This window comes from Puma concolor, chromosome D1 (genome assembly GCF_028749965.1).
Source record: "Puma concolor isolate L17-30 chromosome D1, mPumCon1.1.hap2, whole genome shotgun sequence".
Taxonomy (NCBI): domain Eukaryota; kingdom Metazoa; phylum Chordata; class Mammalia; order Carnivora; family Felidae; genus Puma; species Puma concolor.
In genome coordinates this window covers 75745583-75767860 of record NC_141676.1, presented here as the reverse complement: position 1 = coordinate 75767860, position 22278 = coordinate 75745583, and the positions used below count along the sequence as shown (strand labels likewise).

Sequence of the window (22278 nt, the reverse complement as noted above, 5' to 3'; positions counted from 1 at the left end):
GCTCAGGGACTCTAGTTACATCAGCAAACTTGAGCCACTCCATCTCTGCTGCTCTGACGGCAGAGTCCATCCCCTGGCTGTGCTCCTCTACGTGGCGCCTGTTTTTCACTGAAGCAGATCTAACTGCCTGCACCCTCTGCAATAGCTTCCTAATTCGTTGCCCTGCCACTGGCCTGGCCCCGGCTGGTCTGTCCCCTCTGCAGCCGTCGTGCTCTTTGTGCAGAGCACGTCACTTCTTCCCTGCATCTCGGCCCATGGCTCCTCCTGCCTTGGGACAACTCCTACAGTGTTCATCCCGGCTAATGGCTCTTGTGTGAACCCTGAGCCTGCTCACAGGTCTCATTTGTCATCGTGCCCTGCCTTCAAGCGACAGAACCTCTCTCCCACTCCCCTGCTGGGGGCTTCTCTCCTGCCCTGAACCTTCCTCATACGAGCTGCATCCCGGCCTGGAATATTCTTCCTCCCCTACCTCTTTCCACCTGTCTGATTCCTACTTTTCCTTTATCCTAGCCCATTTGGAAACCTTCCCTCTGGATGGGTTCTCTGGCAGGATTTGGTACTTCCCCTAATAACACTCAACACACGGGCTCCTGCTGGCTTGCTCGCCTGGGCAGCTCAGTAGGCTGTACGCTCCGTGGAAGTAGGGGCTGAGCTCGTCCCATTTACCCCTGGCCCCAGCATCTCTCACGGTGACCTGGTGCATCGTAGGTGGTCAGGAAATACTATGTTGGATCAGGGAACGAACGAACGCATGCTTACCAGGAATGGCGGCCCAGCCTACTCAGATCATGGGAGGTGGGAGGGAGCTGCAAGCCACACTCACCGTTGCAGGTGCAGCGCACATTCCTGTAGAAACGTGGGCACACAAAGCTGATGCGAGCCGTGCTGTAGGTCATGAGTGCGTGGGAGTCCAGGGACAAACCTTGCTCACAGTGCTGCTCCTGACAGTCCAGCCCCGAGCAGTTTTTCTCCAGGATGGCCGAGATGCGCATGACGTTCTCCAGATGCCTCCTGGCGTTGGACAGCTTTTGGATCAGGTAGGCTGGCTTATAGAACTCACTGCTGTGCATTTCCACCGCAAACAGCATGTCCAGCTGGTTGGTCCCCGCCACGGGCTGGATGCTGATGATGCGCAGGCTGTCCTGCTTCTGGGTGAGGACCGCGTTCCGCAGGGTGCGCCGGAAGCCATGCATGTGCAGCCCCACGAAGTCCTCAGGGGACACGTTCTCGAAGCGGATGGTGACAGTGTTCTGCAGCATCTCATGCACCAGCTGCTCCACATGCACGACCACATCGATGGGCACCTGGAAGCGGCCGTCACTCACTGACACGTTCAGGACGTACTTGCCGCTGTCCAGGCCTCCCAGGGCGATGATCTTCCCATCGTGACTGTTCACTTTGAACAAGCTTTTCTGCTCCGATTTCAGGGCAAACGTGAGCACATCATACATGTCTTGATCTGTGGCATGGATCTTCCCAATGACCCCACCAGGAAAATCATCCTCCATGGTGACAATGAAAATTTCCAGGGGAATGGCTGTGGGCTTGTGAATACTTTCCTCGATGACCCGCACGCGGATGTAGGAGTGAGAAACTTGCTGCGGTTTGCCGGAGTCTTTTGCCTAAAACAACCAAGAGGGAGAAAGGCAAGGAACTAAGAAAAATCACAACACTTTTAAGAACAACAAAATTCAGAGAGAAGACGTCTATTCCTCTACCCGTGTTTGCTTCTTCCTCCGTCCCCTGTTACTGTTCTGCAAAATGCTGAGAGCGTGCATTGAAGTAAGAGGAGTGATTTATCAGCTTTGGTCCTTACATGCACACTCTGTTATGGACGATAAAATATATGCACACAGTATAGCCGTTGGGGGTGAACAGGGAAGGAGAAGGGAGGCTGCTCTGAGATCCACATGCCCACCACACACTGGCCTTGTTTTCATTTTGAACAGAAGCCACAGGGGACATCGTACATAAAGTGGTGTTCTTACTTGAAGGAACAATCTTTGCAATTCTTTCCTTTGGATTGGGCCAGAGGACATCTTTCTGTACACTGAAGAAATAACATGAGGTGTGAATTGCATAAATTAAGGTACAGAATAAAAAAATGGAATGCAGAAGGGAAAGATAGGTAGCCTGGAAAAGCTTCGCCTTCTTTCTACGTATAAGAATTGACAGAAGAAGCACCCGATGGCACATCTTTCCTGAACCCTTCTGTGCGCAGCTTGGGGGTAGCCAGTGCTGTCGAACTTCAGACACGGGTAGATTCCTGTGGACGGGGTCCCCAGGGAGGGTGTCTGAGGATGGAGGGATGCGGTGGACCTTGGAGGTCAGATGAAATCTGAGGAGATATGTCCTCGTATGTGGAAGGCAATGTAAAAGCAGGGACTTGGGCATCACGTGGACCCGAGTTCAAATCTTGACTCAGGCACTCACTACGTGCCTGGCCTTGTGGAAGTTACTTAACATTTCTGAACTGAAATGTCTGCGCCTTTAATATGACTATAATAGTAGAACCTACTTCACAGGATTCTACTACGGTGGGAATGAAAAGACACCATGATGGCAAAGTGCTTAGCACAGGCCTGACCCACGGAAGTACTTTGTACCTCAGAGTTAATGTGATTGTTATTTTTACTATTAAAATCACCACATACTTTATGTGATCAACCACATGAACCAGAGATGCTGACATGGAAAAGTCAGGTAGGATGAGATAAGTTAGCAAATGAGATTCAACTTGAAGTCAGGCTGTGGAGGGCCTCAAAGGACAGGGATAAGTATAGACTTCATAGGCTAGGGGTTGCCCACTCAAATGTCAGAGAGCAGAGAGGTGACAGAAAGGCATGGAGCTGCTGGGTGGAAGGTGATAGATTAGAGGACCTGTGGACTGAGCAGGACTGGAAAACCATGTCTGCCAAAGGACGTCAAAATTGAAAATGGGAGAGAATGGGGCCGGAGTTCGGCCTGCAGACCCCACATCTTCAGGCACTAGAGAGCCACAGATGGTTTTAGTTTAGGGAAGGAGTTGGTATATTTTTTCTGTAAAGGGCTAGATAGAAATAGTTTTAGGCTTTGGGGGTTATATGATCTCTATCAACTAATCAACTATGGTTCCAGTGTGAAACAGCCAGAGCATATGTAAATGAATAGGTAAGCTTATGTTCCAATAAACTTTTATTGATAACAACAGGCTAAGGGCATGATGTGTTTGGGGCTGTAGTTGGTTGAGCCCTGGTTCAGGGGGGCCGATATAACCAAAGTGGAATGATTACTCAGGGAGGGGTGTAGGGATGTATCAGAAAAGAATGAGGCTGAAGCCAGAGGAGTCACCCAGGAGGCTCCTGCAACAATGAGTGAACAGGGAGGTAGTGAATGAAGTGGGGCGATGACAAACGACATGTAACTGACGCATATGGGGACCTTATGAAGGCAGAAACTCAGGACTTGGTGGTAATTTAACATTAGGGACTAGGAGGAGAAAGCTCTCTATGGTGTTTCTAAGGTCTGAGATGTGAAATCTATTCTCTAACAATCAGAGAGGGTAAAAAACTATACCAGCTCCTGTGACAAGGCACTGAAAGTCTCTCCTTGCTCTTGGTACCTATACTGTGATATAAAATTATTTACGAGGGTGTCTGGGTGACTCAGTCAGTTAAGCGTCCAACCTTGTCTCAAGTCATGATGTCACGGTTTGAGCCTTGCATCACGCTCTGCACTGACAGTGTGGAACCTGCTTGGGGTTCTCTTTCTCCCTCTCTCTCTGCCCCTCCCTTGCTCGTGCTCTCTCTCTGTCTCAAAAATAAAGAACTAAATAAACATTAAAAAATATTCACTCAACATTGTTGCAGGACTGAGTGGCAACCAAAGCATTCACTGGCATGCTCAGAGCCAAGAGTCATTAATTTGGAAGGTCACATGGAGCAGTGCAAGCCATAACTTACCAGAAGAAATAATGAACATAATGGAATGTGACACACATATAAAGGGTTATTATTGTTATTATTGCCACCATTAATAATGACTTTAGGTTGCCCTCTGTGGCAACAGTGAGTAAAAAGTCACTTGGTTTCACTAATGGGACCCAAATCTTGATACTGGCAAAATTAATTCCTGGGAACTCATTTCCTGCTCTTATCCACACCCCTTGCATACCTGCCACTTTTGTCCCTTTGTCCCATTTCATTTTACAAGGCCATTGACCTTGAGGAAGCTAAAATGTTGGGAGACCACTGCCATCTGAGTGCTTGGTCCCCTCCTGCCTCACTGGGAAAACTTACCAAGCAAAGGTCTCTTCAAAAGCAGAGGCCACGCTATGTCTCAATCATATTAGGACAAAGATTGGAAGCTTTGCCAAGTAGAGTAATGTGGCAAAGTCTACTCAGTATAAAGCAGCAAGCCTCGACCAATTAGTTGTCTTTGTGGGTCAATTAGAACCCTAGGAATTTTGAGAATGCAGATTTGGGCCCAGTGACTGTCTGCCTGGTACACCCTATGGGAAAGTCCCTTCTGAACAATGACGCTTCCCTTCCTTCCTGTTCAATTTCACACAAAGAGGCAGCTTTTATTGGTGTGAAATTGAATTTGAGATTAAAAGGGGAACATTCCTGCATGGTAATGAATTATGTTGACTTGCTCCACAAAGAAAAACCATCCACGGGGCATGGAAACCAGCAAAAGAGAAAGCCAGCCTGATGTGGACAGAGGATGGGGCCGTACCTGGACACACAGCACATATTCCGGAGACTCCGTGTGCCCGAAGACCACAGCTGACCGCAGGACCCCATGTGGGTCCAATATGAACTCCTCCTCTTCGTTTCCCGACAGGATAGAGAAGGAGAAGGGAGGCCCATTGTGAAAGGAGTCTCTGTCTGTCACCACCAGCTGCAGAATGCTGGTGCCTACTGGCTTGTTTTCCTGCATAAAAGAGTATATTAAAAAGGAAGATAAAATTACACCTCTCTTCACGTTAAAAAAAAAAAAAAAACAAAAAAAAACCAAAAAAAACCCCGTCATTACTGGCTAGAAAACAGGGCTTTCAGCAGAAGGGATTCCCTGTAATATTATCTTGTCTTCTGAAAATATGCTGGAGTCTGTAAGCGTCATGCTCCGCATCCTTGGCTGCCTCCCCACAACCGCCCCGTGAGACAATGAGCTGCGGGAGAGAACACAAGAACTTCGCATTGAACAGGTTCATAGGGTCCCAGGATGGTGTCGCCTCCATCTTGTCCTTTGTAGGCTGGAAAGGCCCTGGGTTCACCTAAGCAGCTCTGGGAACATGTGGTGCCCACGAGCCTCTGTGACTAGGTCGGAAACCCTCTCGGGCCAAGGAAACATCGACCTTTTGGGACAGGAAGGCACTTCGTCACACTTGTCACAACACAATCATGCTGAGCCCTAACACTGTGACGCAGTGTCACAACATCAGACTTTGGCGGGGGCACATCTTAGCAACTTCCCAGTAAACACACAAAGGCATACGCCAGGTAGAACTAGGGCTTTGCATCTCACCCCTCAGAACACAGTTTTCCCATCTTTCTTGAGGACAGGGAAAGCGAGCACACTATTTCTCGACTTGAGAATGCAGAGAAAGAAAACCCTTAAAGTCATCAGAATTTCTGGAAACCCTGATGTTTTTATTCAAGGATTATTTCGCAGAACCTTCCTGCCTGTTCCCCAAAATAGAAACACAAAGGCTCTTCTTGGGTTGAAGGTTCTCCTCACTCCAAAAACGCCAAATTGAATTCCTCTGGAGCCCAGGCATTGGTTTTCTTGCCCCATTCTGTTTAGACTTCGGCATTACCACAGCTTGGGCCTGAAGTCAGTTTCATTAGTTCAGGCCTTCTGATGACACTGATTTAGCATTAAATAAGTTTGGGTCACAGAGATGGAGACCGTGATACACGGCAGTTTGGACGGAGTCGTGCACGGGGCGGGCACGCTTCAGCTTGCTGTGCTGAATTAGTCTTATGAAAACCATGTGTTGGAAAAAGGAAATTGTCCTGGCTTGGGAAAAGGGAGGAACAGTTTTTGAAGGAGAAAGAGAAAAGGACCTCAAAAGACGTCTTACTTTGTTGCTTCTCTCAAGTGGCCTTTTGGTCATCAGGAACTAGACCCTGTTTCCCTCTGGAATCAGCCATGGCACCGCCTCAGCCCCATGTAGATTTACTATTTCACAGTGACAGCATGCTCAGCACCACACAAAATAGGAGAGTTATTGATTTGTTTGCTCACTTTATAAAGGCCATTTCCTCTACAGGAGAGAGACACAGAGAGAGAGACAGAATGTGTGCCCCAGGGGTCACCATCTGAGAAAGAAGGGTGAAAGAGAACACGGACAGGCCCCGGCGCTGCAGATAGGAGCCGCGGTCACTGCTCATGGCTGCGATTCTCGTTTCTTTCACTGCTGGCTTCCTGTTGTGCATGTGAAAACAGGCTGTCAAGCTGATCGATGTGTGTCATAAAACCGAATGTTGAGTGGGCAAAGCCCATTTTGTTTTGGGGCGAGCACACCGGCTGTGCGAGGCCGACAGTGCCTCCGTGGGAGGCGGTCCTGGAGAAGGGCCATCTGAGAGAGACAGAAATGCAGGAAGGGGCAGCCCCTAGGTGAAGCTGTGCGGAAGCAGGAGGGGGACAAGAGTGCACAGCCGCTGGAAAGACCATCAGAGAGGAGAGGACGACCTGAATACCATTGCTGAAGGAATCCGATTTCGTTGACAAGGTGGCAGGAAAGAGGCCGGGGCTGCTTGCTTTACGAGCGAGCGCCTCTCCGCTCCGCCTGACTCCTGGACATCTCAGAGTTGGGGAGCCGGCCGTGACGGCCAGACTAAGTCCTGATGTTGTTCCAAAGGGGTCTCTCAAGACCTGGCTCACTCTCATCTCACCTTCTCCCCTCAAAGCCTTCAGACCCCGTGGGAGGTGATTCTGAGGCCAAACTGGATCAGGCAAGAGCCGGTTCTCAGGACTCTCTGAGGCCCCCCACAACACGTGTATCAATCGCTGTTTCCTCTATGTCCTCCACACTGACAACATTCCTGGACTGGATTCCCGGAGCCTCCAGTGGTCAGGAAGAGGAGATAGCTCGGCACCCAGCACTGTGCTCATGAAACATCTTTTTTTTTTTTTAAACGTTTATTTATTTATGATAGAAACAGAGCATGAGCGGGGGAGAGGCAGAGAGAGAGAGAGGGAGACACAGAATCTGAAGCAGGCTCCAAGCTCTGAGCTGTCAGCACAGAGTCTGATGCGGGGCTTGCACTCACAGACCGTGAGATCATGACCTGAGCCAAAGTTGGACACTTAACTGACTGAGCCACCCAGGCAACCCCGAAACATCTTTTGAAAAAAAAAAAATAGATGGGAAGAAGAGTCATTCCCCCTGAGAATAGAATGCCAGCTACTCCATCTTGCAAACTAATTTTAAGGAGCAGGTGGATTTAAAGTGCTAAACAAATTGCTTATGGAAGATTGATTTTAATGAGTAGCAGCTCTATCCTGATGCCCAATCTCTTTTGGAGAGATGAGACGGTTTGTATCAATCTCCTGCTGTTGCCAGAATAGCACAGAGTAGCTGAAAGGCAGCCTGTCCTTGTGAAGAGGATGGGTTTTGCAGAACACTGACCTGAGTTCAAACCCCGATTCTACCACTTAGCAGCTGCAGGATCTTGGGTGAGCTACTTAGCCCCTCAGGCCCTTAGCTCCTTCAGCATAAAGTGGGGGCTTCCCCAGCCTCCCACTTCACGAGGCTGTGGGGGGGACAAGTGGCTCATGTAAAGCACCCGACACTTGAGAGAGCCCCGTCGGCAACAGTGCTTATGACTATTTATTAGTCAGTAGCTGTGGAAGAATCAGGCTCTCTTCATACCCGTCTCATGATGGCATGAATTGGTATCAGGCAAAAAACCCCAAAAACCATTGTTTTAATTTGTGAGTAAAATGAGGCGCCCGGGCGGCTCAGTCAGTCAAACATCTGACTTTGGTTCAGGTCACGATCTCACGGTTTATGGGGTTGAGCCCCACATCAAGCTCTGTGATGATAGTTTGGAGCCTAAATCCTGCTTTGATTCTGTTTCCCTCTCTCTCTGCCTCTCCCCTGCTTGTGCTGTCTCTCTCTCTCTCTCAAAAAATAAATTAAACTTAAAGGACTAATTTACAAAAATGGTAAGTAAACCATCGCAGAGGAAGAAGGCTGGGCACGCAAGGACAGGTGACTAGCAGGCAAGATTTGGCTCACCTGAATCACAGCAGTGTAGTTAGCAGGGGTGAACACCGGGCTGTTGTCGTTCACATCAGAAATATCAATGTTGACGGTGGCAGTTGATGACATTGCAGGAATGCCACTGTCTACTGCCTGGACGAGCAGGGAGTATCCAGACACCTGCCAAAGCACAGAGGGCCAACAGTGAAGACGGACAGCATCTCCTTCAGTCTGCACACACTCAGAAGAGCTGCGGGAATGGCTGTGCTTTGCTGAAGATCAGCCACCTTCCCTCTTGGTACTCGAGACCAGGGATTTGCAACGTCGGCACCCCTGACTTCTGGGGCCGAGGTAATTCTTGGTTGCCGGGGGCTGACTTGTGCCTTTGTAGGATGTTTAGCAACATCCCTGGTCTCTACCCACTAGAAGCCAGTATCACTTTCTGCCCATTTGTGGCAGCCCAAAATGTTTCCAAACATTGCCAAGTGTCCCCTGGATGGGGGGCGGGGGTGAAGTGGGGGGTGGGGACGCACAAAACAACCCCTGGTTACAACTACAGTTCTCATCCTGTGTTCAAACACGACGGTTGTCACCCTGATCTTCCTTATGAGTTCTGAACTTCAGGAGTGATGGGGATATATCACCTAAAGAGGTTTTCCTGCTTTTGAGTACCACTACTATGACATCTCTTCCTGTAATTTCACTTTGAAGACATATATTTTGGGTCACAAAACACAATGTTTAGAAACTTTGTTTAACGTTGGCAGAGGAGTTTTCTGGATCATTCTTTCTGACCTAAATTCCTTCAGATGCTCCTTTTATATCTGCTCACCTAGTGCTAAAGCTGTGGATGAAACCAGGACCACAGGATCCCAATGCTGAAGGTACTTTCCTGCCTCCTTGCTCTGGGAAGGACCAAAATTCAAAGCATCCAGAAAATTACACCTTTGGGGGTGTCTGGGTGGGTCAGTCGGTTAAGTGTCCGACTTCAGCTCAGGTCATGGTCTGATAGGTTCGTGAGTTTGAGCCCTACATCAAGCTCTTTGCAGTCAACACGGAGCCCACTTCATGTCCTCTGCCCCCTCTCTCTGCCTCTCCCCCACTCGCTCTCTCCCTCTCTCTCTCTCTAAAAAATAAACATTACACAAAGAGAAAGATACATCTTTGCTTTCTCCTTTAAGACACCCATAAATAAGAAGCTGCTAGCATCTATTGGCAGAAAATTCTTTCAAAGGTCTAACCCAAATATGTCACGCTGCATTTCAGCCTATCCTATTCACTCTCATTATTTGGAATGCAGAATCTTCCTACTTTTACTCATGGAGCCTGAGTGGACTCCAGTGAAGGGATGGGCATGGGTGGGAGGGGGCTGGCCTAAACCAGCTTACCCGTTCGCGGTCTAATTTCTTCTTAACCTTTACAAGTCCCAGGACAGGCTCCACAGCAAATTCATCGTCCCGATCTCCGTTCACGATGGAAAAACGAATCTGTCCATTGGGTGGGCTGTCTGCATCTTCTGCTATCAGCTTCGTGGGACACAAACAACAACAACAACAACAACAAAAGGCATGCCATGAGAGACAGAGAAAAGGTTTATTCTAAGGGTCCCGGGTCTTATAACTGGGCACAGCTCTGGCAGTTTTCTTAGAGCTCTCTATGCTCACGTGCTAGCCATCATGCCCCCGGCAGAAGAACGGATGGCTCGGCTGGAGGAGGGAGGCACCACTACTGGAGCAGCCACCTCCTTTCCAGTAGTTTTTGTCTGCCTACAGCCTGATGCTTGTCAGGCATGATTTTCCTTGGGCCTTGAGCCACTGAGGATAGAGCTAAAGCTCATAGGGGGAGTTTGGTGATTCTTTCCCAATTTTGCAAACCGTGGTCTCTGCCACTGAGACCGACATTCTCTAAATTCATGAGCCTCTGTGTTAAGAAAGCCTGAGAAAATTCCCTTTCTCACGTGGCAAACACACTGCTCTGCTGCTCCGTATTGGTGATGCTGGGATTTATATGCGTGAAAGTGGTCCTGGGAAGTCCACCTCTGGTGTCTAAAGAATGCACACCGACACCTGGTGCTGCAAGAGCCAGAGATAAGGATGGATGGAAGGGACCTGTCCGGTAGGGGTGGTGATGATGGTAAGGATGGAACTCACTGTTTCCAAAACATAATTTGTAAGTCTGAGAGAGCCCATGTACTCTTTACATGGCTTGCTCTTACTGGTATTAGAAAAAATTCCCTCCAGAAAGAGCTTCTCTAAGAGTGGCCAAGCAATCTTAATCTTGCTCCCATATGCAACTGTCCTACTCTGTGTGCGTGTGTGAGTGCATGCATGTATGTGTGTGTGTGTGTGTGCGCATGCGCGGGGTGGGAGGCAGACTTTCTTTTATCCTTAGCCACCTAGTACCTTCTTATCTAAGGTCACAAACCAGTGGAAGCCGACATTAGAAATATATTCTGTGGTCTGTTTTGTTTTTTTGAATAACATACACTTTCAGGAAGAAAGTAATTATCAGACACTTAAACTTTGGTATAAATGAATTTATCAGACCCTTCCAATGTACAGAAGGAGAAAGAACTGTTGAAAGACTGGTGACTGACTAGAGTCTTCGGGGACAAAAGGACCCATAAAGAGAGAGTGTGACAAGAATCCGAGACAGACTTTGCTCACGTTTTTCACTCTCTTTAGTAGAATTATTAGTGCCAGACATCTGGATCTCCCACTGGCACCTACCAAAATGACAGAGTCCCCGACCAAGGCATCTTCACTTATGACGGCACTGTAGACATCTTGGCTGAACCTGGGAGGGTTGTCATTCACATCCGTGAGGTTGATGCTGACGGTGGTCACGGCACTGAGAGCTGGGGTGCCCCCATCTTTGGCTTCCACCACCAGGTAAAACTTTTTGCATAATTCATAGTCCAGCACTTCAGAGACAGAAATACCCCCTTTGAAGAGAGATTAGGAAAAAAAGATTGGTCAGCGGTTCCCTAATCATGACAATATTTATCACATCATCTCCAGCCAAGAATTTTAGACATTCAGGAATTTGTTTATTTAATGCCCTGCTGAAAGCATCTCAGAGTCTGATTAATGCTGTCAGTTAAAACATAGCTATCCATCAGATGCAACACTGAAGAAATAAAGTCTTTGAATGTTTCTACAATACTTTCTGAACTTCTCTCAAGCAGCCTGAAAATCTTCGGCATTATTCACCCACATGCCTCTAGGGAGAAGGGCCAGAAACCGGCATCCCTGATAAGCGTCTCCTGATGATCCCTTAACTGGACCCAGGCAGATGGAAAATGAGCTGAGATGTGTGGATGTGATTGCACGATCCTGTCCCAGGTCAGCAAGTGAATATCTGCAAACTTCACTGAATTCAATTAACCACGAACGTGCCTTGCCAAGTTACAGTGCGCTTATCTAAAACCATGACAGCACAAAGAGGGCAAAGATCTCAGAAATCTCAAGGTACAGTGACCTAATGAAAAGGAAATACCTGGGATTAGTGGCCAACTAATAAGTGTGAGTTCAACATCCACAACTACAGAACAGAGGGAACGTCCACGTCCTAAAGCTATTTAAGTTAAGCCAGTAGAACAAGTAGAAAGGCCCTGGCGGGGTGCCACCTCTAGGAGGGGCTCTATGAGTGCTCTTCCTTCCCATTCTATCCCTTTCTGGTGAGGTGACTCAATTCTGCATTCTGCACTTGGTAACTGGTCATTGTACTGCCTGCAGAGCAGATCTCAAGGGCATTCATGGGCATTTCTATCAACTGGAAAACAATCATTAGGACCAAGGTCAGTATGTCACATCCATTCACATTTCCAGACAGGCACCTTCTCTAGCTGCTAAAGCTGCCCTTCTGTTTAAGGTGAGAAACAGAAGTCATACCTATAACAAGAGCCTCTTTCTCCCCATAATTAAGTTTTCTTAGCAATTACCACCCTTAGTGCTTTGTTTTGTATCCCAGTCTCGTTCTGTAGTGCCAAATTTAAACAGTACTTAACCATTTCCCCGTGGTGTTCATATACAATGGCCATAACTAGACAGACTAAGTCTAACACGTATTTAAATGAGGAAAATCCCATACATTTTAATTTGAAGTAATGACCTTAATAAACAGAGGTACTGCTGGGAGAAGCTGCTAATGCAATTCTTTCATCGCTATTTCCACCTCCCTACACCTAAGGGCAGGAACGGTATCTCCTTATTTTGCACCTCCCCCGACCCCAGCATAGCAGTGCTCTACAGAGGTGAAAGCACGTATTCTAGAATCAGGAAGATCTGAGCTCAAATCCTGGGTCCTCTACTGATTCACAGTGGACAGTGGGGAACTTACTTAACCTCTTCGAAGCTCTGTTTTTCTCATATGGAAAATGCGAGAAATAACCAATGAATTAATAAGAGTCTGGCGTATTCAACCTGCTAAATAGATGTTGCTAATTATGAGTTTCCTGTTCAGCAAGTGCATTTTTCTCATGTGATGATGAGGGAGTTGCGTCCAATGGACGCAAAGTGCGAGAGACTTATCTTTCTCACCTGAAAAATGGGATGGCTTTGATTATGACTATTCATAGGGAAATAGGTAAATGAATGAGATTATCCATGAAAGTGCTGTGAAAATATGAATACAAACACTAGGAAAATACATAGTGTAAAAATATGAATACAAACACTAGGAAAATACATAGTGGAAAGGGTGAGTATGTTTACTCTCCCAAGAATATCCCAACTTGTTTCTTGAATCACCATCTTTATTTTATTACCATCTTTATTACCCGAAATGCTCCCAATAGTTAACTCCCTAATAGAAAGAAAGGCCTAGGGTTCTCCTTTTGTTCTCTTGATTTATTTCCAGGCGTGTTTTCCCTAGGTGACGCCACATGGCCCCTGAGTTTGAAAAGGGCGTGGTGAGAAAGGACAGTGTCCTGACTGGGATTTGTGGACAGGACTCATACAGAGCCGGTTCCAGCTGACTGGGGTGCACAGTTGAGAAGGCCTGCATATCACCACGCACACCACTTAGCAATGTCTTCTTTGGCAGGTGACCAGAGAGTGGCAGCCTGAGCGTGGACAGGGGCACTGGGATGCTCATCTCCAGGAGCACTTCCAAACACATAAACACATGATCCAAGTAAAACAACCCAAAATGAAATCGAGCAAAAACAGAGAAGAGAGGGAAAGAAGCAAACCCTTATGCTCGGTGCGCAATTATTATTTCCTGTCCCCATCTATGAACCACCTTACTGCTCCCAAGCCTTCCTACAAGAAATCCTGGAGCCCACCTGGAGGTCACGTATTTGCCCAGTGAGCCCACAGCCAGGAGCTTACAACTTGGCAGGGGGCAGGCGCAGAGGCAGAGTGTCAGAAGGCACCCTGGGGTCTGTGTGATGTGCTTCCACTGGGAGGGAGGAAGAGGAAGAAGCAGAGGCCACCCAGAGGGCAGTTAGATGGTTAGGAGAAGCAGGGGAAAAGTGAAGCTGTGAATTCTAAGCAGGTTGCTGTTTACCCACCTGTCTTTGGGTTGATTCTAAATCTCCCTTGTTCATTCCCAGACCGGATTTGATACGTAATCTCGGCATTTGTGCCAATATCTTTGCTGGTGGCAAAAACAGCAAGCACTTGGGTGCCAGGGGAGGTGTCCTCAGGCACCGTCACCAGGTAGTCCCTCCTCTCAAACACAGGGGGGTTGTCATTAATGTCCAGGACAGTGATGGTGACCGTGGCAAGAGAGGAGAGAGCCTGGCCGGGGCTCTGGTCGGTGGCCTGGACGCTGATGTTGTAGGAGGGCTGCTGCTCTCGGTCCAGCGGCTGCTCTAGGATAATGATGCCTGATGAGCCGTCGATGGAGAAGAACCCATCGGCAGAGTCGGCCAGGGAATACACCACCTTCCTGTTGATGCCTGCGGGAGACGCAAGAACGTTAGCGAGAAGAATGCTGTTCGATGACGGTCTGCACTAGAATATCATGGCTACTCATAGAAAGAAGATCAGTAATGACAGAAGCCAACAGCTTTGGTCCTACAAAAGCATAAAAATGTACAGGGACACCTGGGTGCTCAGTCAGCTAAGCATCCGACTCTTGATTTTGGCTCAGGGTCATAATCTCACGGTTCATGAATTTGAGCCCTGAGTTGGGCTCTGTGCTGATAGTGCAGAGCCTATTTGGGATTCTCTCTCTCCCTCTCTCTCTGCCCCTCCCAACTCACTCTCTCTGTCTCTCTCTCAAAATAAATTAATAATAAATAAATGCCTTAAAAACTAAAAAGCCAAGAGATCCTCTCTCTCTTTCTCTCTCGCCCTGTGCTCCTCCCTCACTCATGTGTGTGTGCGCCCTCTCTCTTTCTCTCAAAAAAACATTGTATGTGGAGTGCCTGGGTGTCTCAGTCGGTTAGGCGTCCGACTTCGGCTCAGGTCATGATCTCGCGGTCCGTGAGTTCGAGCCCCGCGTCGGGCTCTGTGCTGACCGCTCAGAGCCTGGAGCCTGTTTCAGATTCTGTGTCTCCCTCTCTCTCTGACCCTCCCCCGTTCATGCTCTGTCTCTCTCTGTCTCAAAAATAAATAAACGTTAAAAAAAAAAAAAACATTGTATGTAAGTAACATATACAACTAACTTAAATAATAAAAAAACATAAAATATTGGCAACAGATATCATAAATAGTTGGGTATTCTTCATATATTAGAGAACCCCATGCATCTTTAAGAAAAACTCTAAGGTGCCAATAAATACGGGGGTAAAGATGTGCCACCAAAAGAGAAATACAAATTAATTACTTCAAAAAATGTTTATCTGGAATCTATCCGTCACTACTCTAGATGCTAGAGATTTTAGCAATGGACAAGAGTCAACCATTTCTTGAGGAAATCATTACACTTAGTGGGAGTAAGTAATAAATTAACAATAAAGAATCCGTAAAACAAATGGCAGGTCAGGGGGTAAAAAGGAAGAAAAAGCCACAGGGGGGACCAGGAGTGCTTGGAGGAGAGAGAGTTTGGGAGATGGAGGGGAGGGTGGTAATTTTAAATAAGGTGCTCAGGGAAGGCCTTGGCCCTTGAATAAAAATCCAAAGGAGGGGAGGCAGAGAACAGTGCAGATTAATCTGGGGAGAGAACGTGGCAGGCAGAGAGACCCCCAAGTGCAGAGTGCCCCTCTGGCGTGTTGGAGGGCACTGTCGGGAAGGCCGGTGTGACTACAGTCAGGAAGCAAGAAAGAGAAGATGGTTTCAGGGTGACAGCAGGTTGGGGAGCAGCCCACGTGGGGTTGCGGTGCTGAGCCAGGAAGCCAGCCGAGGGCTCTGAGGCAGGCAGTCATGGGGTGTGCCTCAGATTTTAACAGGATCACTCAGGCTGCTGGTTGTGAAGAGAAGGAAGGGCGGCAAGTGAGGAAGCAGGGACAGCTGGCTGACGCCCGTGGGAACGCAGGCACGTGACAGTGGTGGCTTGCACTGGCGGTGGCCTCTGAGTGGTGAGAAGAGGTCAGCTTCTGCCCTGTTCTGAACACGTAGGTGGTGAGAAGGGAGCGATCCCCGGTGTGTTGTCAACTTGGAGGTGGTGAGAAAAGACTGTTTTCCGCCGTGAGAGAAAGAGAAGATCCCAGGATGACTCAGAGGGAGCTGCCGTCGGCTGGGATGAAGGACTGCAGGAGGACCAGGATTCGGATCACAGACTAGGAGCCCCACTTTGGACAGATTAAGTTCAAGATGGGCATTTTATATGTAAGCGGATACTCAGGTAGGGAGCCGGTGCAGGAGGCTGGAGATCAGAGGAGAGTCCACGTGGAGCTATGAATGTGAGTGCTACCTGGTTCCAGGGCCACGCGGAGCCATGAGGATGGCTGGGGCCATAAGAGAATGCAAAGAGAAAAAAGAAATCCAATGGCCAGTGAGCCTGGAGCACTCCATCAAAAAAGGGGGAAGATCTACTCAGAGGGTGGCCTCCAGCTCTGTGATTTAAAGAAACGCACTTATTTATCAAGATGCCATTTTACCTTCATATACATGAAAGCTAAAACATACCAGCCAGGAGACGTCCACCAACAACCAACAAATTAGTGGTTGATGATCAGATTGACTTCTGGTTCTGAAGACTGATTGAACTGTTTTCATCAGAAGATCTTAGGACTTCAAAATGATTTACGCACCCCCAATTCACTAGGTGTTAAGATTTCTAAGAGGCAAAATATAACATCTTTGTAGGCTGAAAAAGCATTACTTTGATCCTAAATGCCTTAATGAAGACAGTCATTAATCAAGGGTTTTTAGCTATGACCATGATCTAAAAATGCCTTTTACAAATCACAGACTTAGAATGTAAGCTCTTAGAGGGGAGGGCCTAACTCTGTGTTGTTTTCTACTATAACACCTCGCCATGGGGTCAGACATTCGGCAGTAATAAGAGTTAAACACTTTGCTCCCCCAGTATGTAATTTCCCTTAAGCCAAAATTCCCAGCAAACCAATAAAATCATCTATCTGGAGGGAATGACATAAATTGCATTATGTGGCTTTAACCAAAAGGTCAATACTGAGAGCTTGTTCTTGGTTCCATTCCAGAGAGTCCATTTTTTCCAGAGTTTCATCATTTACTTTTATTTCTCTTTCAAAACAACTACCCTGTGATATATACACATCAGCTTCTGATTTTATTGGTGCTGGGATTAAAAACAAGAAGGTTCTCCTCTTCCTCACTGCCCCTTAAAATAAGGCCCCAGAGCAGACCTTTTAAGGATGCCTTCTAGCTCTCTAAGATTAAATTCTTCAACATCAACTCCTGGGGTGAATATACATAGTGTTGCAATAACCCTGCGGGGGGGCGGGGGGGGTGGTGGTGGGGAGGGACAGGAAGGGGGCAGAGCTGGTCTTGTGCCTAGAAGCTGCAGTGACTGATTAGAGGCTCTCAGGACACCCCTCAAAGTCACAGAAACAGATTTATGGGAATACATCAGCGACTGACATCAATATACCATGCAGGTTTTCAAAGCACACACATTGCCTGTGGATTTGACTTACACCCCCAGCGTAGGAAACACTACTCTTAGGAACAATAAGTTGGGGCAGGAGATCCATGCAGGATCCTTCATTTGAGCATCTCCTGACAAGACCCACTTCGCAGATGCATAAACCAAGGACTGATGGCTTGCCTGCTGCCACTAGCGTTTTTAGGTAAGCATGAGGGAAAAGCTCCTGTGTTCCCTTTAAGGATTTCTGGAGATGTGCTCTTGGACACGCTTCCCCTTCAGACCTAAAGATCATTTGGGAAGAAGAGCACTTCCGACTGTTGTGAAAGCGGTGGCTTTCAGGCTGAGAGCTGAGTGTTAGGAGAGGCAGGGGTCGGATTTGCACGCTGCTGTTCTCTGTGGCCACAAGGCCTGGAGGGAAGGTGCCCCTAATGGCTGCCTGTGTTTCTTTCACTAGGACAGACAGCTGAAATCTAATTAAAACTATCACCTATGTTCCTGGTCTACCTCTCTCTCTTTCAGCCCTATTCAGAGGTACCGGCTTTGCTCACATCCCAGAGCAGGAGATGCTGTGTTCTCTGAGCTTCCTGCTCAGCGGGCTAGCCCTGTTGTCTGAGCACTGCGTTTACAAGGCTGACATTAATCAGCCACACAAAGACCACGGCTCCCCTCTGGGCAGATTCTGTTAATTTAGATTCGGAGGCAGGGTTTTTCTGCTTTACCACAGCAGAAAAGCATCCCCTCCCCCCACCAAGTTGCTGACCCAAACCCCCCCCCCCTTCCCATACATTCTGCTTCTGACAATATCTTGGGCATTCACACCAGGAGGAACTGGGAGATTTATTGTTTCCTTCTCCTTTCTGTTACCAATCAGATTGATAGGGAAGCGAGACCAGAAAAGGGGGAGGGGAGGAAAAAAAAAAAAACAACCTCAAACCACCAACCCTGTTAAATGCCATCACTTATGATCTCGTAGCTCTCAAGAGCGGAATATATTTTTGGAATGTATTAACATTCCCATTTAGACCCAATTGCCATGGATTTCAATGATTTCTAGAAATAAAGCCGGACAGGTAAATGCCAATTTGGAGGCAGTACATTTGGTCTAGCGCTTGGATCTTTGCTGTGTTACCAGGTGATGGGTGCTATCTTTGTTAAATGAATGCAGGTCATGCCACTAAAGTGGTAACTTTGTATCCAAGGGCATGCTATAAATTCCATCCTTCAAATCACCATCCCTTTGCTACATACCCAGCAAAAAAGATGAACCTGAGTAAAAAACTTGCTTGCTAATTGGTCTAATGCTTTTACTGCGTGCCACGATGTGTTCTATTAAGGTATAACACTAATCTATCATTTTGCGTCTGTGTTTTTAAGTATGTAATTCTTTTCTCCAATTTGAGCCTAATTTAATGAGGACGGAGCTACTTAGCTTCCCCAAATGCTGAAATGACAGGCTACCAAGAGATATATGACTTTCATTGCAAGTGAAGTTTCTGCATGCTATAATTGTGGCAAATGGAGCAGGCAGGTCTTCAGAGGATTAAAATCAAGTAAAAAGAGAATGATTAAAATCCCTATTTGCTGAAAGGAAGCAATAGGTAGTGGCATTTTGGAGGGTGGGGTTGGAGGAAAGAAAGAGCACAGAAACATTCCCAGTATGGGAAGCCAGTGAAACTCTGAGGTGGGTTGCCAAGGGTATCTATATTTCCCTTCTTGGAAGGTTTCTAGATGGAGGTTAGGTTCCTTTCAATTCAGCCAAATAGAGAGACGGGCTTTTTAGACATCGGATAGCACATAACAGTCGAAGTTTTGAGTACTTTCAAATGAAGGCAATATGGTCCAGTTCTGGAAGACAGGAGACCTTGCCTCTAGCCCATGGTTTGCCCAAGCTATACCCGTGTGCTTGGATAGGTCATTTAACCTCTTCACTGGGCCTCAGGTCTCTTCAATTTTTTTTTTTTTTTATTAAAAAATTTTTTTTCAACGTTTTATTTATTTTTGGGACAGAGAGAGACAGAGCATGAACGGGGGAGGGGCAGAGAGAGAGGGAGACACAGAATTGGAAACAGGCTCCAGGCTCTGAGCCATCAGCCCAGAGCCTGACGCGGGGCTCGAACTCCCAGACCGCGAGATCGTGACCTGGCTGAAGTCGGACGCCTAACCGACTGCGCCACCCAGGCGCCCCAAGGTCTCTTCAATTTTAAAATGACAGGGGGCTGGGCACCTGGGTGGCTCAGTTGGTTAATTGTTCAACTTCGGCTCAGGTCATGATCTCACGGTTCGTGAGTTTGAATCCCACATCGGGCTCTGTGCTGACAGCTCAGAGCCTGCTTCAGATTCTGTGTCTCCGTTTCTCTCTGCCCCTCCCTTGCTTGTGCTCTGTCTCTCTCTCTGTCTGTCTCTCTGTCTCAAAAATAAATAAACATTAAAAAAATTAAAAAAATAAAGAAATAAAATGACCGGGCACCTGGGTGGCTCCGTCGGTTAAGCATCTGACTCTTGATTTCATCTCAGGTCATGATCTCGTGGTTTGTGAGTTTGAGCTCCGCCATCAAGCTCTGCACTGACAGTGTGGAGTTTACTTGGGGTTCTCTCTCCCTCTCCCTCTCTTTCTGCCCTTCCCCTGCTCCCTCTCTCTCAAAAAATAAACTAAAAAAATTTTTTTTTAATTTTAAAATGACAGAACCCAGATCAGGTGAGGTCCAAGATGATCTTTCAGACTGTACTTCATTTCCAAATGAAACTAATAGAGCTCATTTCATTTGTATTTCCAAAGGATCATCTCCCCACCTTCAAAATGCTCATTAAGCTGCCATGCCTGGGCATAAGTGGGCTGTAACACCAAAGTCCAAAGTAAGCCTATCCTGACAGCTCTTGGAATCTTCTGGATGGGAAGAAAGCTCAGTGCAGCAGATTCATACCATTCAGTTAAGTGTTCAGAGTTCACACATACAGCTTACAGCAAGGCATTATTACCTCGGTGAGAGATAATGCTCTCTGCTAGGATCATTCCCAGGGATCTAACCCAGAGTCAGAAGAACTCAGCTTTATGTTTGAAATTGTTACAGGTGTTAGAATCAGCACCAAAACCAAATGGCGTGAGCAGTCAACACAGAAGTACCTTGAGATTTTTTTTAACGTGGTCTTTGGAAAATGTTTCCTGCCCTCCTCCTAACATCGAGCTCTCTGAGCTTAAGGAACCCACGAGAGCTCTGTTAGGCTGGCTTTGGGGTTTTGTGTCAGCAGCTGCTGTGACTCTGTCAGGGCAGGGCCTTGTCTGTGACATTCACACGAATATCCTCCAGCAACTGTACACGGTCTGGTCTGTAGGTGACACAGTAAAAATAGGGGCTGTGCTACGTTCCTGTAAACTGGCTTTTATAAAGGGATTTGAAGTCATATGGAATAGATATCCAGGGGAAGGAATGATCTGAAACAATTTCAACAATCAGACTCTAGTAACCCTTTTAATTTTGGTTCTTCTCACTTATTTTTTTTTAATCAACTTTATTGGTATACTGAGGTGTCATAATTTATGTACAAAAACATGGACAGATTTTAAGTGTCCAGCTCATAAATTCTAAACATGTACATATACCCCCGGGGAACCATGGCCCTCACTGACATATAGAACATTTGAATCACTGCTTAAAGGTTCCTCATGTTCCATTTTCCATTTAGGTCAATACCCTGATTCCACACCCAGGCAATCTAGTAACTTTTAAAAAACTGTTTATTTATTTATTTTTGAGAGAGTGAGAGTGAAAGTGAGAGCGAGAGAGAGAGTGAGAGAGAGAGCGCACATGAACAGGGGAGGGGCAGAGAGAGAGGGAGACACAGACCCTGAAGCAGGCTCCAGGCTTTGAGCTGTCAGCACAGAGCCCGACATGGGGCTTGAATTCACAAACTGTGAGATCATGACCTGAGCTGAAATCAAGAGTCTGTCGCTTAACCAACTGAGCCATCCAGGAGCCCCTAATAACTTGTTCTTGAACCAATACTTTTCCTGCTTTCATTCATATGTATTCATTAGCACCAGAAATCCCGCAAGTATATTTAGATCTCACAGTTTCTATGACCCAAGCTTGGTGATTAAGGCACGCTCTTATTTAAGCAATAAGGATTATCCTTTGAAGAAAAATGATCAATGAAGCTTCGGTTCTTGACTATGTCATTGCATTCTTTGGTTACGGCCTCATCCTTCAAAGACAGTAGTTACTTCTGAGAAGCGGAAGGGTTCTGTCTTTCTCACAGGAGACACTGGACACGACCCTTCCTTTTCATAAGGGCTTGCCAAGTTCCACCTGTTTGCCTACTCTAGGCACTGCACTGAGGGAAAGTGGAGTCTGAAAGATGCCATCTCCAAACCCAGGAGTTTGACAACTTGATGAGGAATTATTATTATTTGAAAAGTTTTATTTATTTATTTTGAGAGAGAGAGAGAGAGAGAGAGAGAGAGAGAGAGAGAGAGAGAGAATGAGTGGAGAAGGGGCAGCAAAAGAGGGAGAGAGACAATCCCAAGCAGGCTCCATGCTGTTAGTGCAGAGCCCAACATGGGGCTGAAACCCACGAACTCTGAGATCATGACCTGAGTCAGGTGCCCAAACGAATGAGCCACCCAGGCGCCCCGATGAGGAATTATTTAAATTGAACGGAGTTTGCTGCACATCTCCCCTCAATTTCTGTCTCCCATCTGAATCAGAACCACCAGTTCTTTAGATTTGCCTTGGAGATGTCTCCTTGCTATCTTATGGCCAGCTCTCACCACCAGGTGAGGCTCCCATCTTCTCTCACCTAGACTGTTGCCAGAGACTCCAACCTGCAGGCTGCCTTGGACTCTCTCTTCTCCTGGCCAAACTTAACCAGAGGTCGGTTTCTAAAGCTCTGGATCCAGTTTTGCCTCAGTGGCTCAAGACAGGCTCTGACTTCTGACTTCTTAGAGTCAGAAGTAGAGACTTCTAAGAATGGCTTTCCAATCCTTTGCCCTCTGGTCCCAAGCCACCTTCTCAGTGTCATCCCCTGCTCTCCTTCCATTGTGTGTTCTCTATTCCAGCTACTCCTCAAGACTCCATGCACACTTACTCCCCAGTCCTCCGCACATGCTTTTCCTTCCGCTCAGAATG

At 47.1% G+C, this 22278-nt stretch overlaps 1 protein-coding gene across 4 annotated transcripts in view; it reads right to left on the bottom strand.

The window, feature by feature from the left end:
- FAT3 (FAT atypical cadherin 3) overlaps positions 1–22278 on the bottom strand; it is a 674764-nt gene that overhangs the window by 51410 nt on the left and 601076 nt on the right. For all 4 annotated transcript variants that reach the window (XM_086678557.1, XM_086678555.1, XM_086678554.1 and 1 more), the window contains 6 exons: positions 13710–14099; positions 10924–11138; positions 9583–9720; positions 8231–8374; positions 4717–4914; positions 824–1622 (listed from right to left, as the gene is read on the bottom strand). In XM_086678557.1, the coding sequence (XP_086534683.1) occupies positions 824–1622; positions 4717–4914; positions 8231–8374; positions 9583–9720; positions 10924–11138; positions 13710–14099 (1884 nt within the window). The remainder of the gene's footprint in view (positions 1–823; positions 1623–4716; positions 4915–8230; positions 8375–9582; positions 9721–10923; positions 11139–13709; positions 14100–22278) is intronic.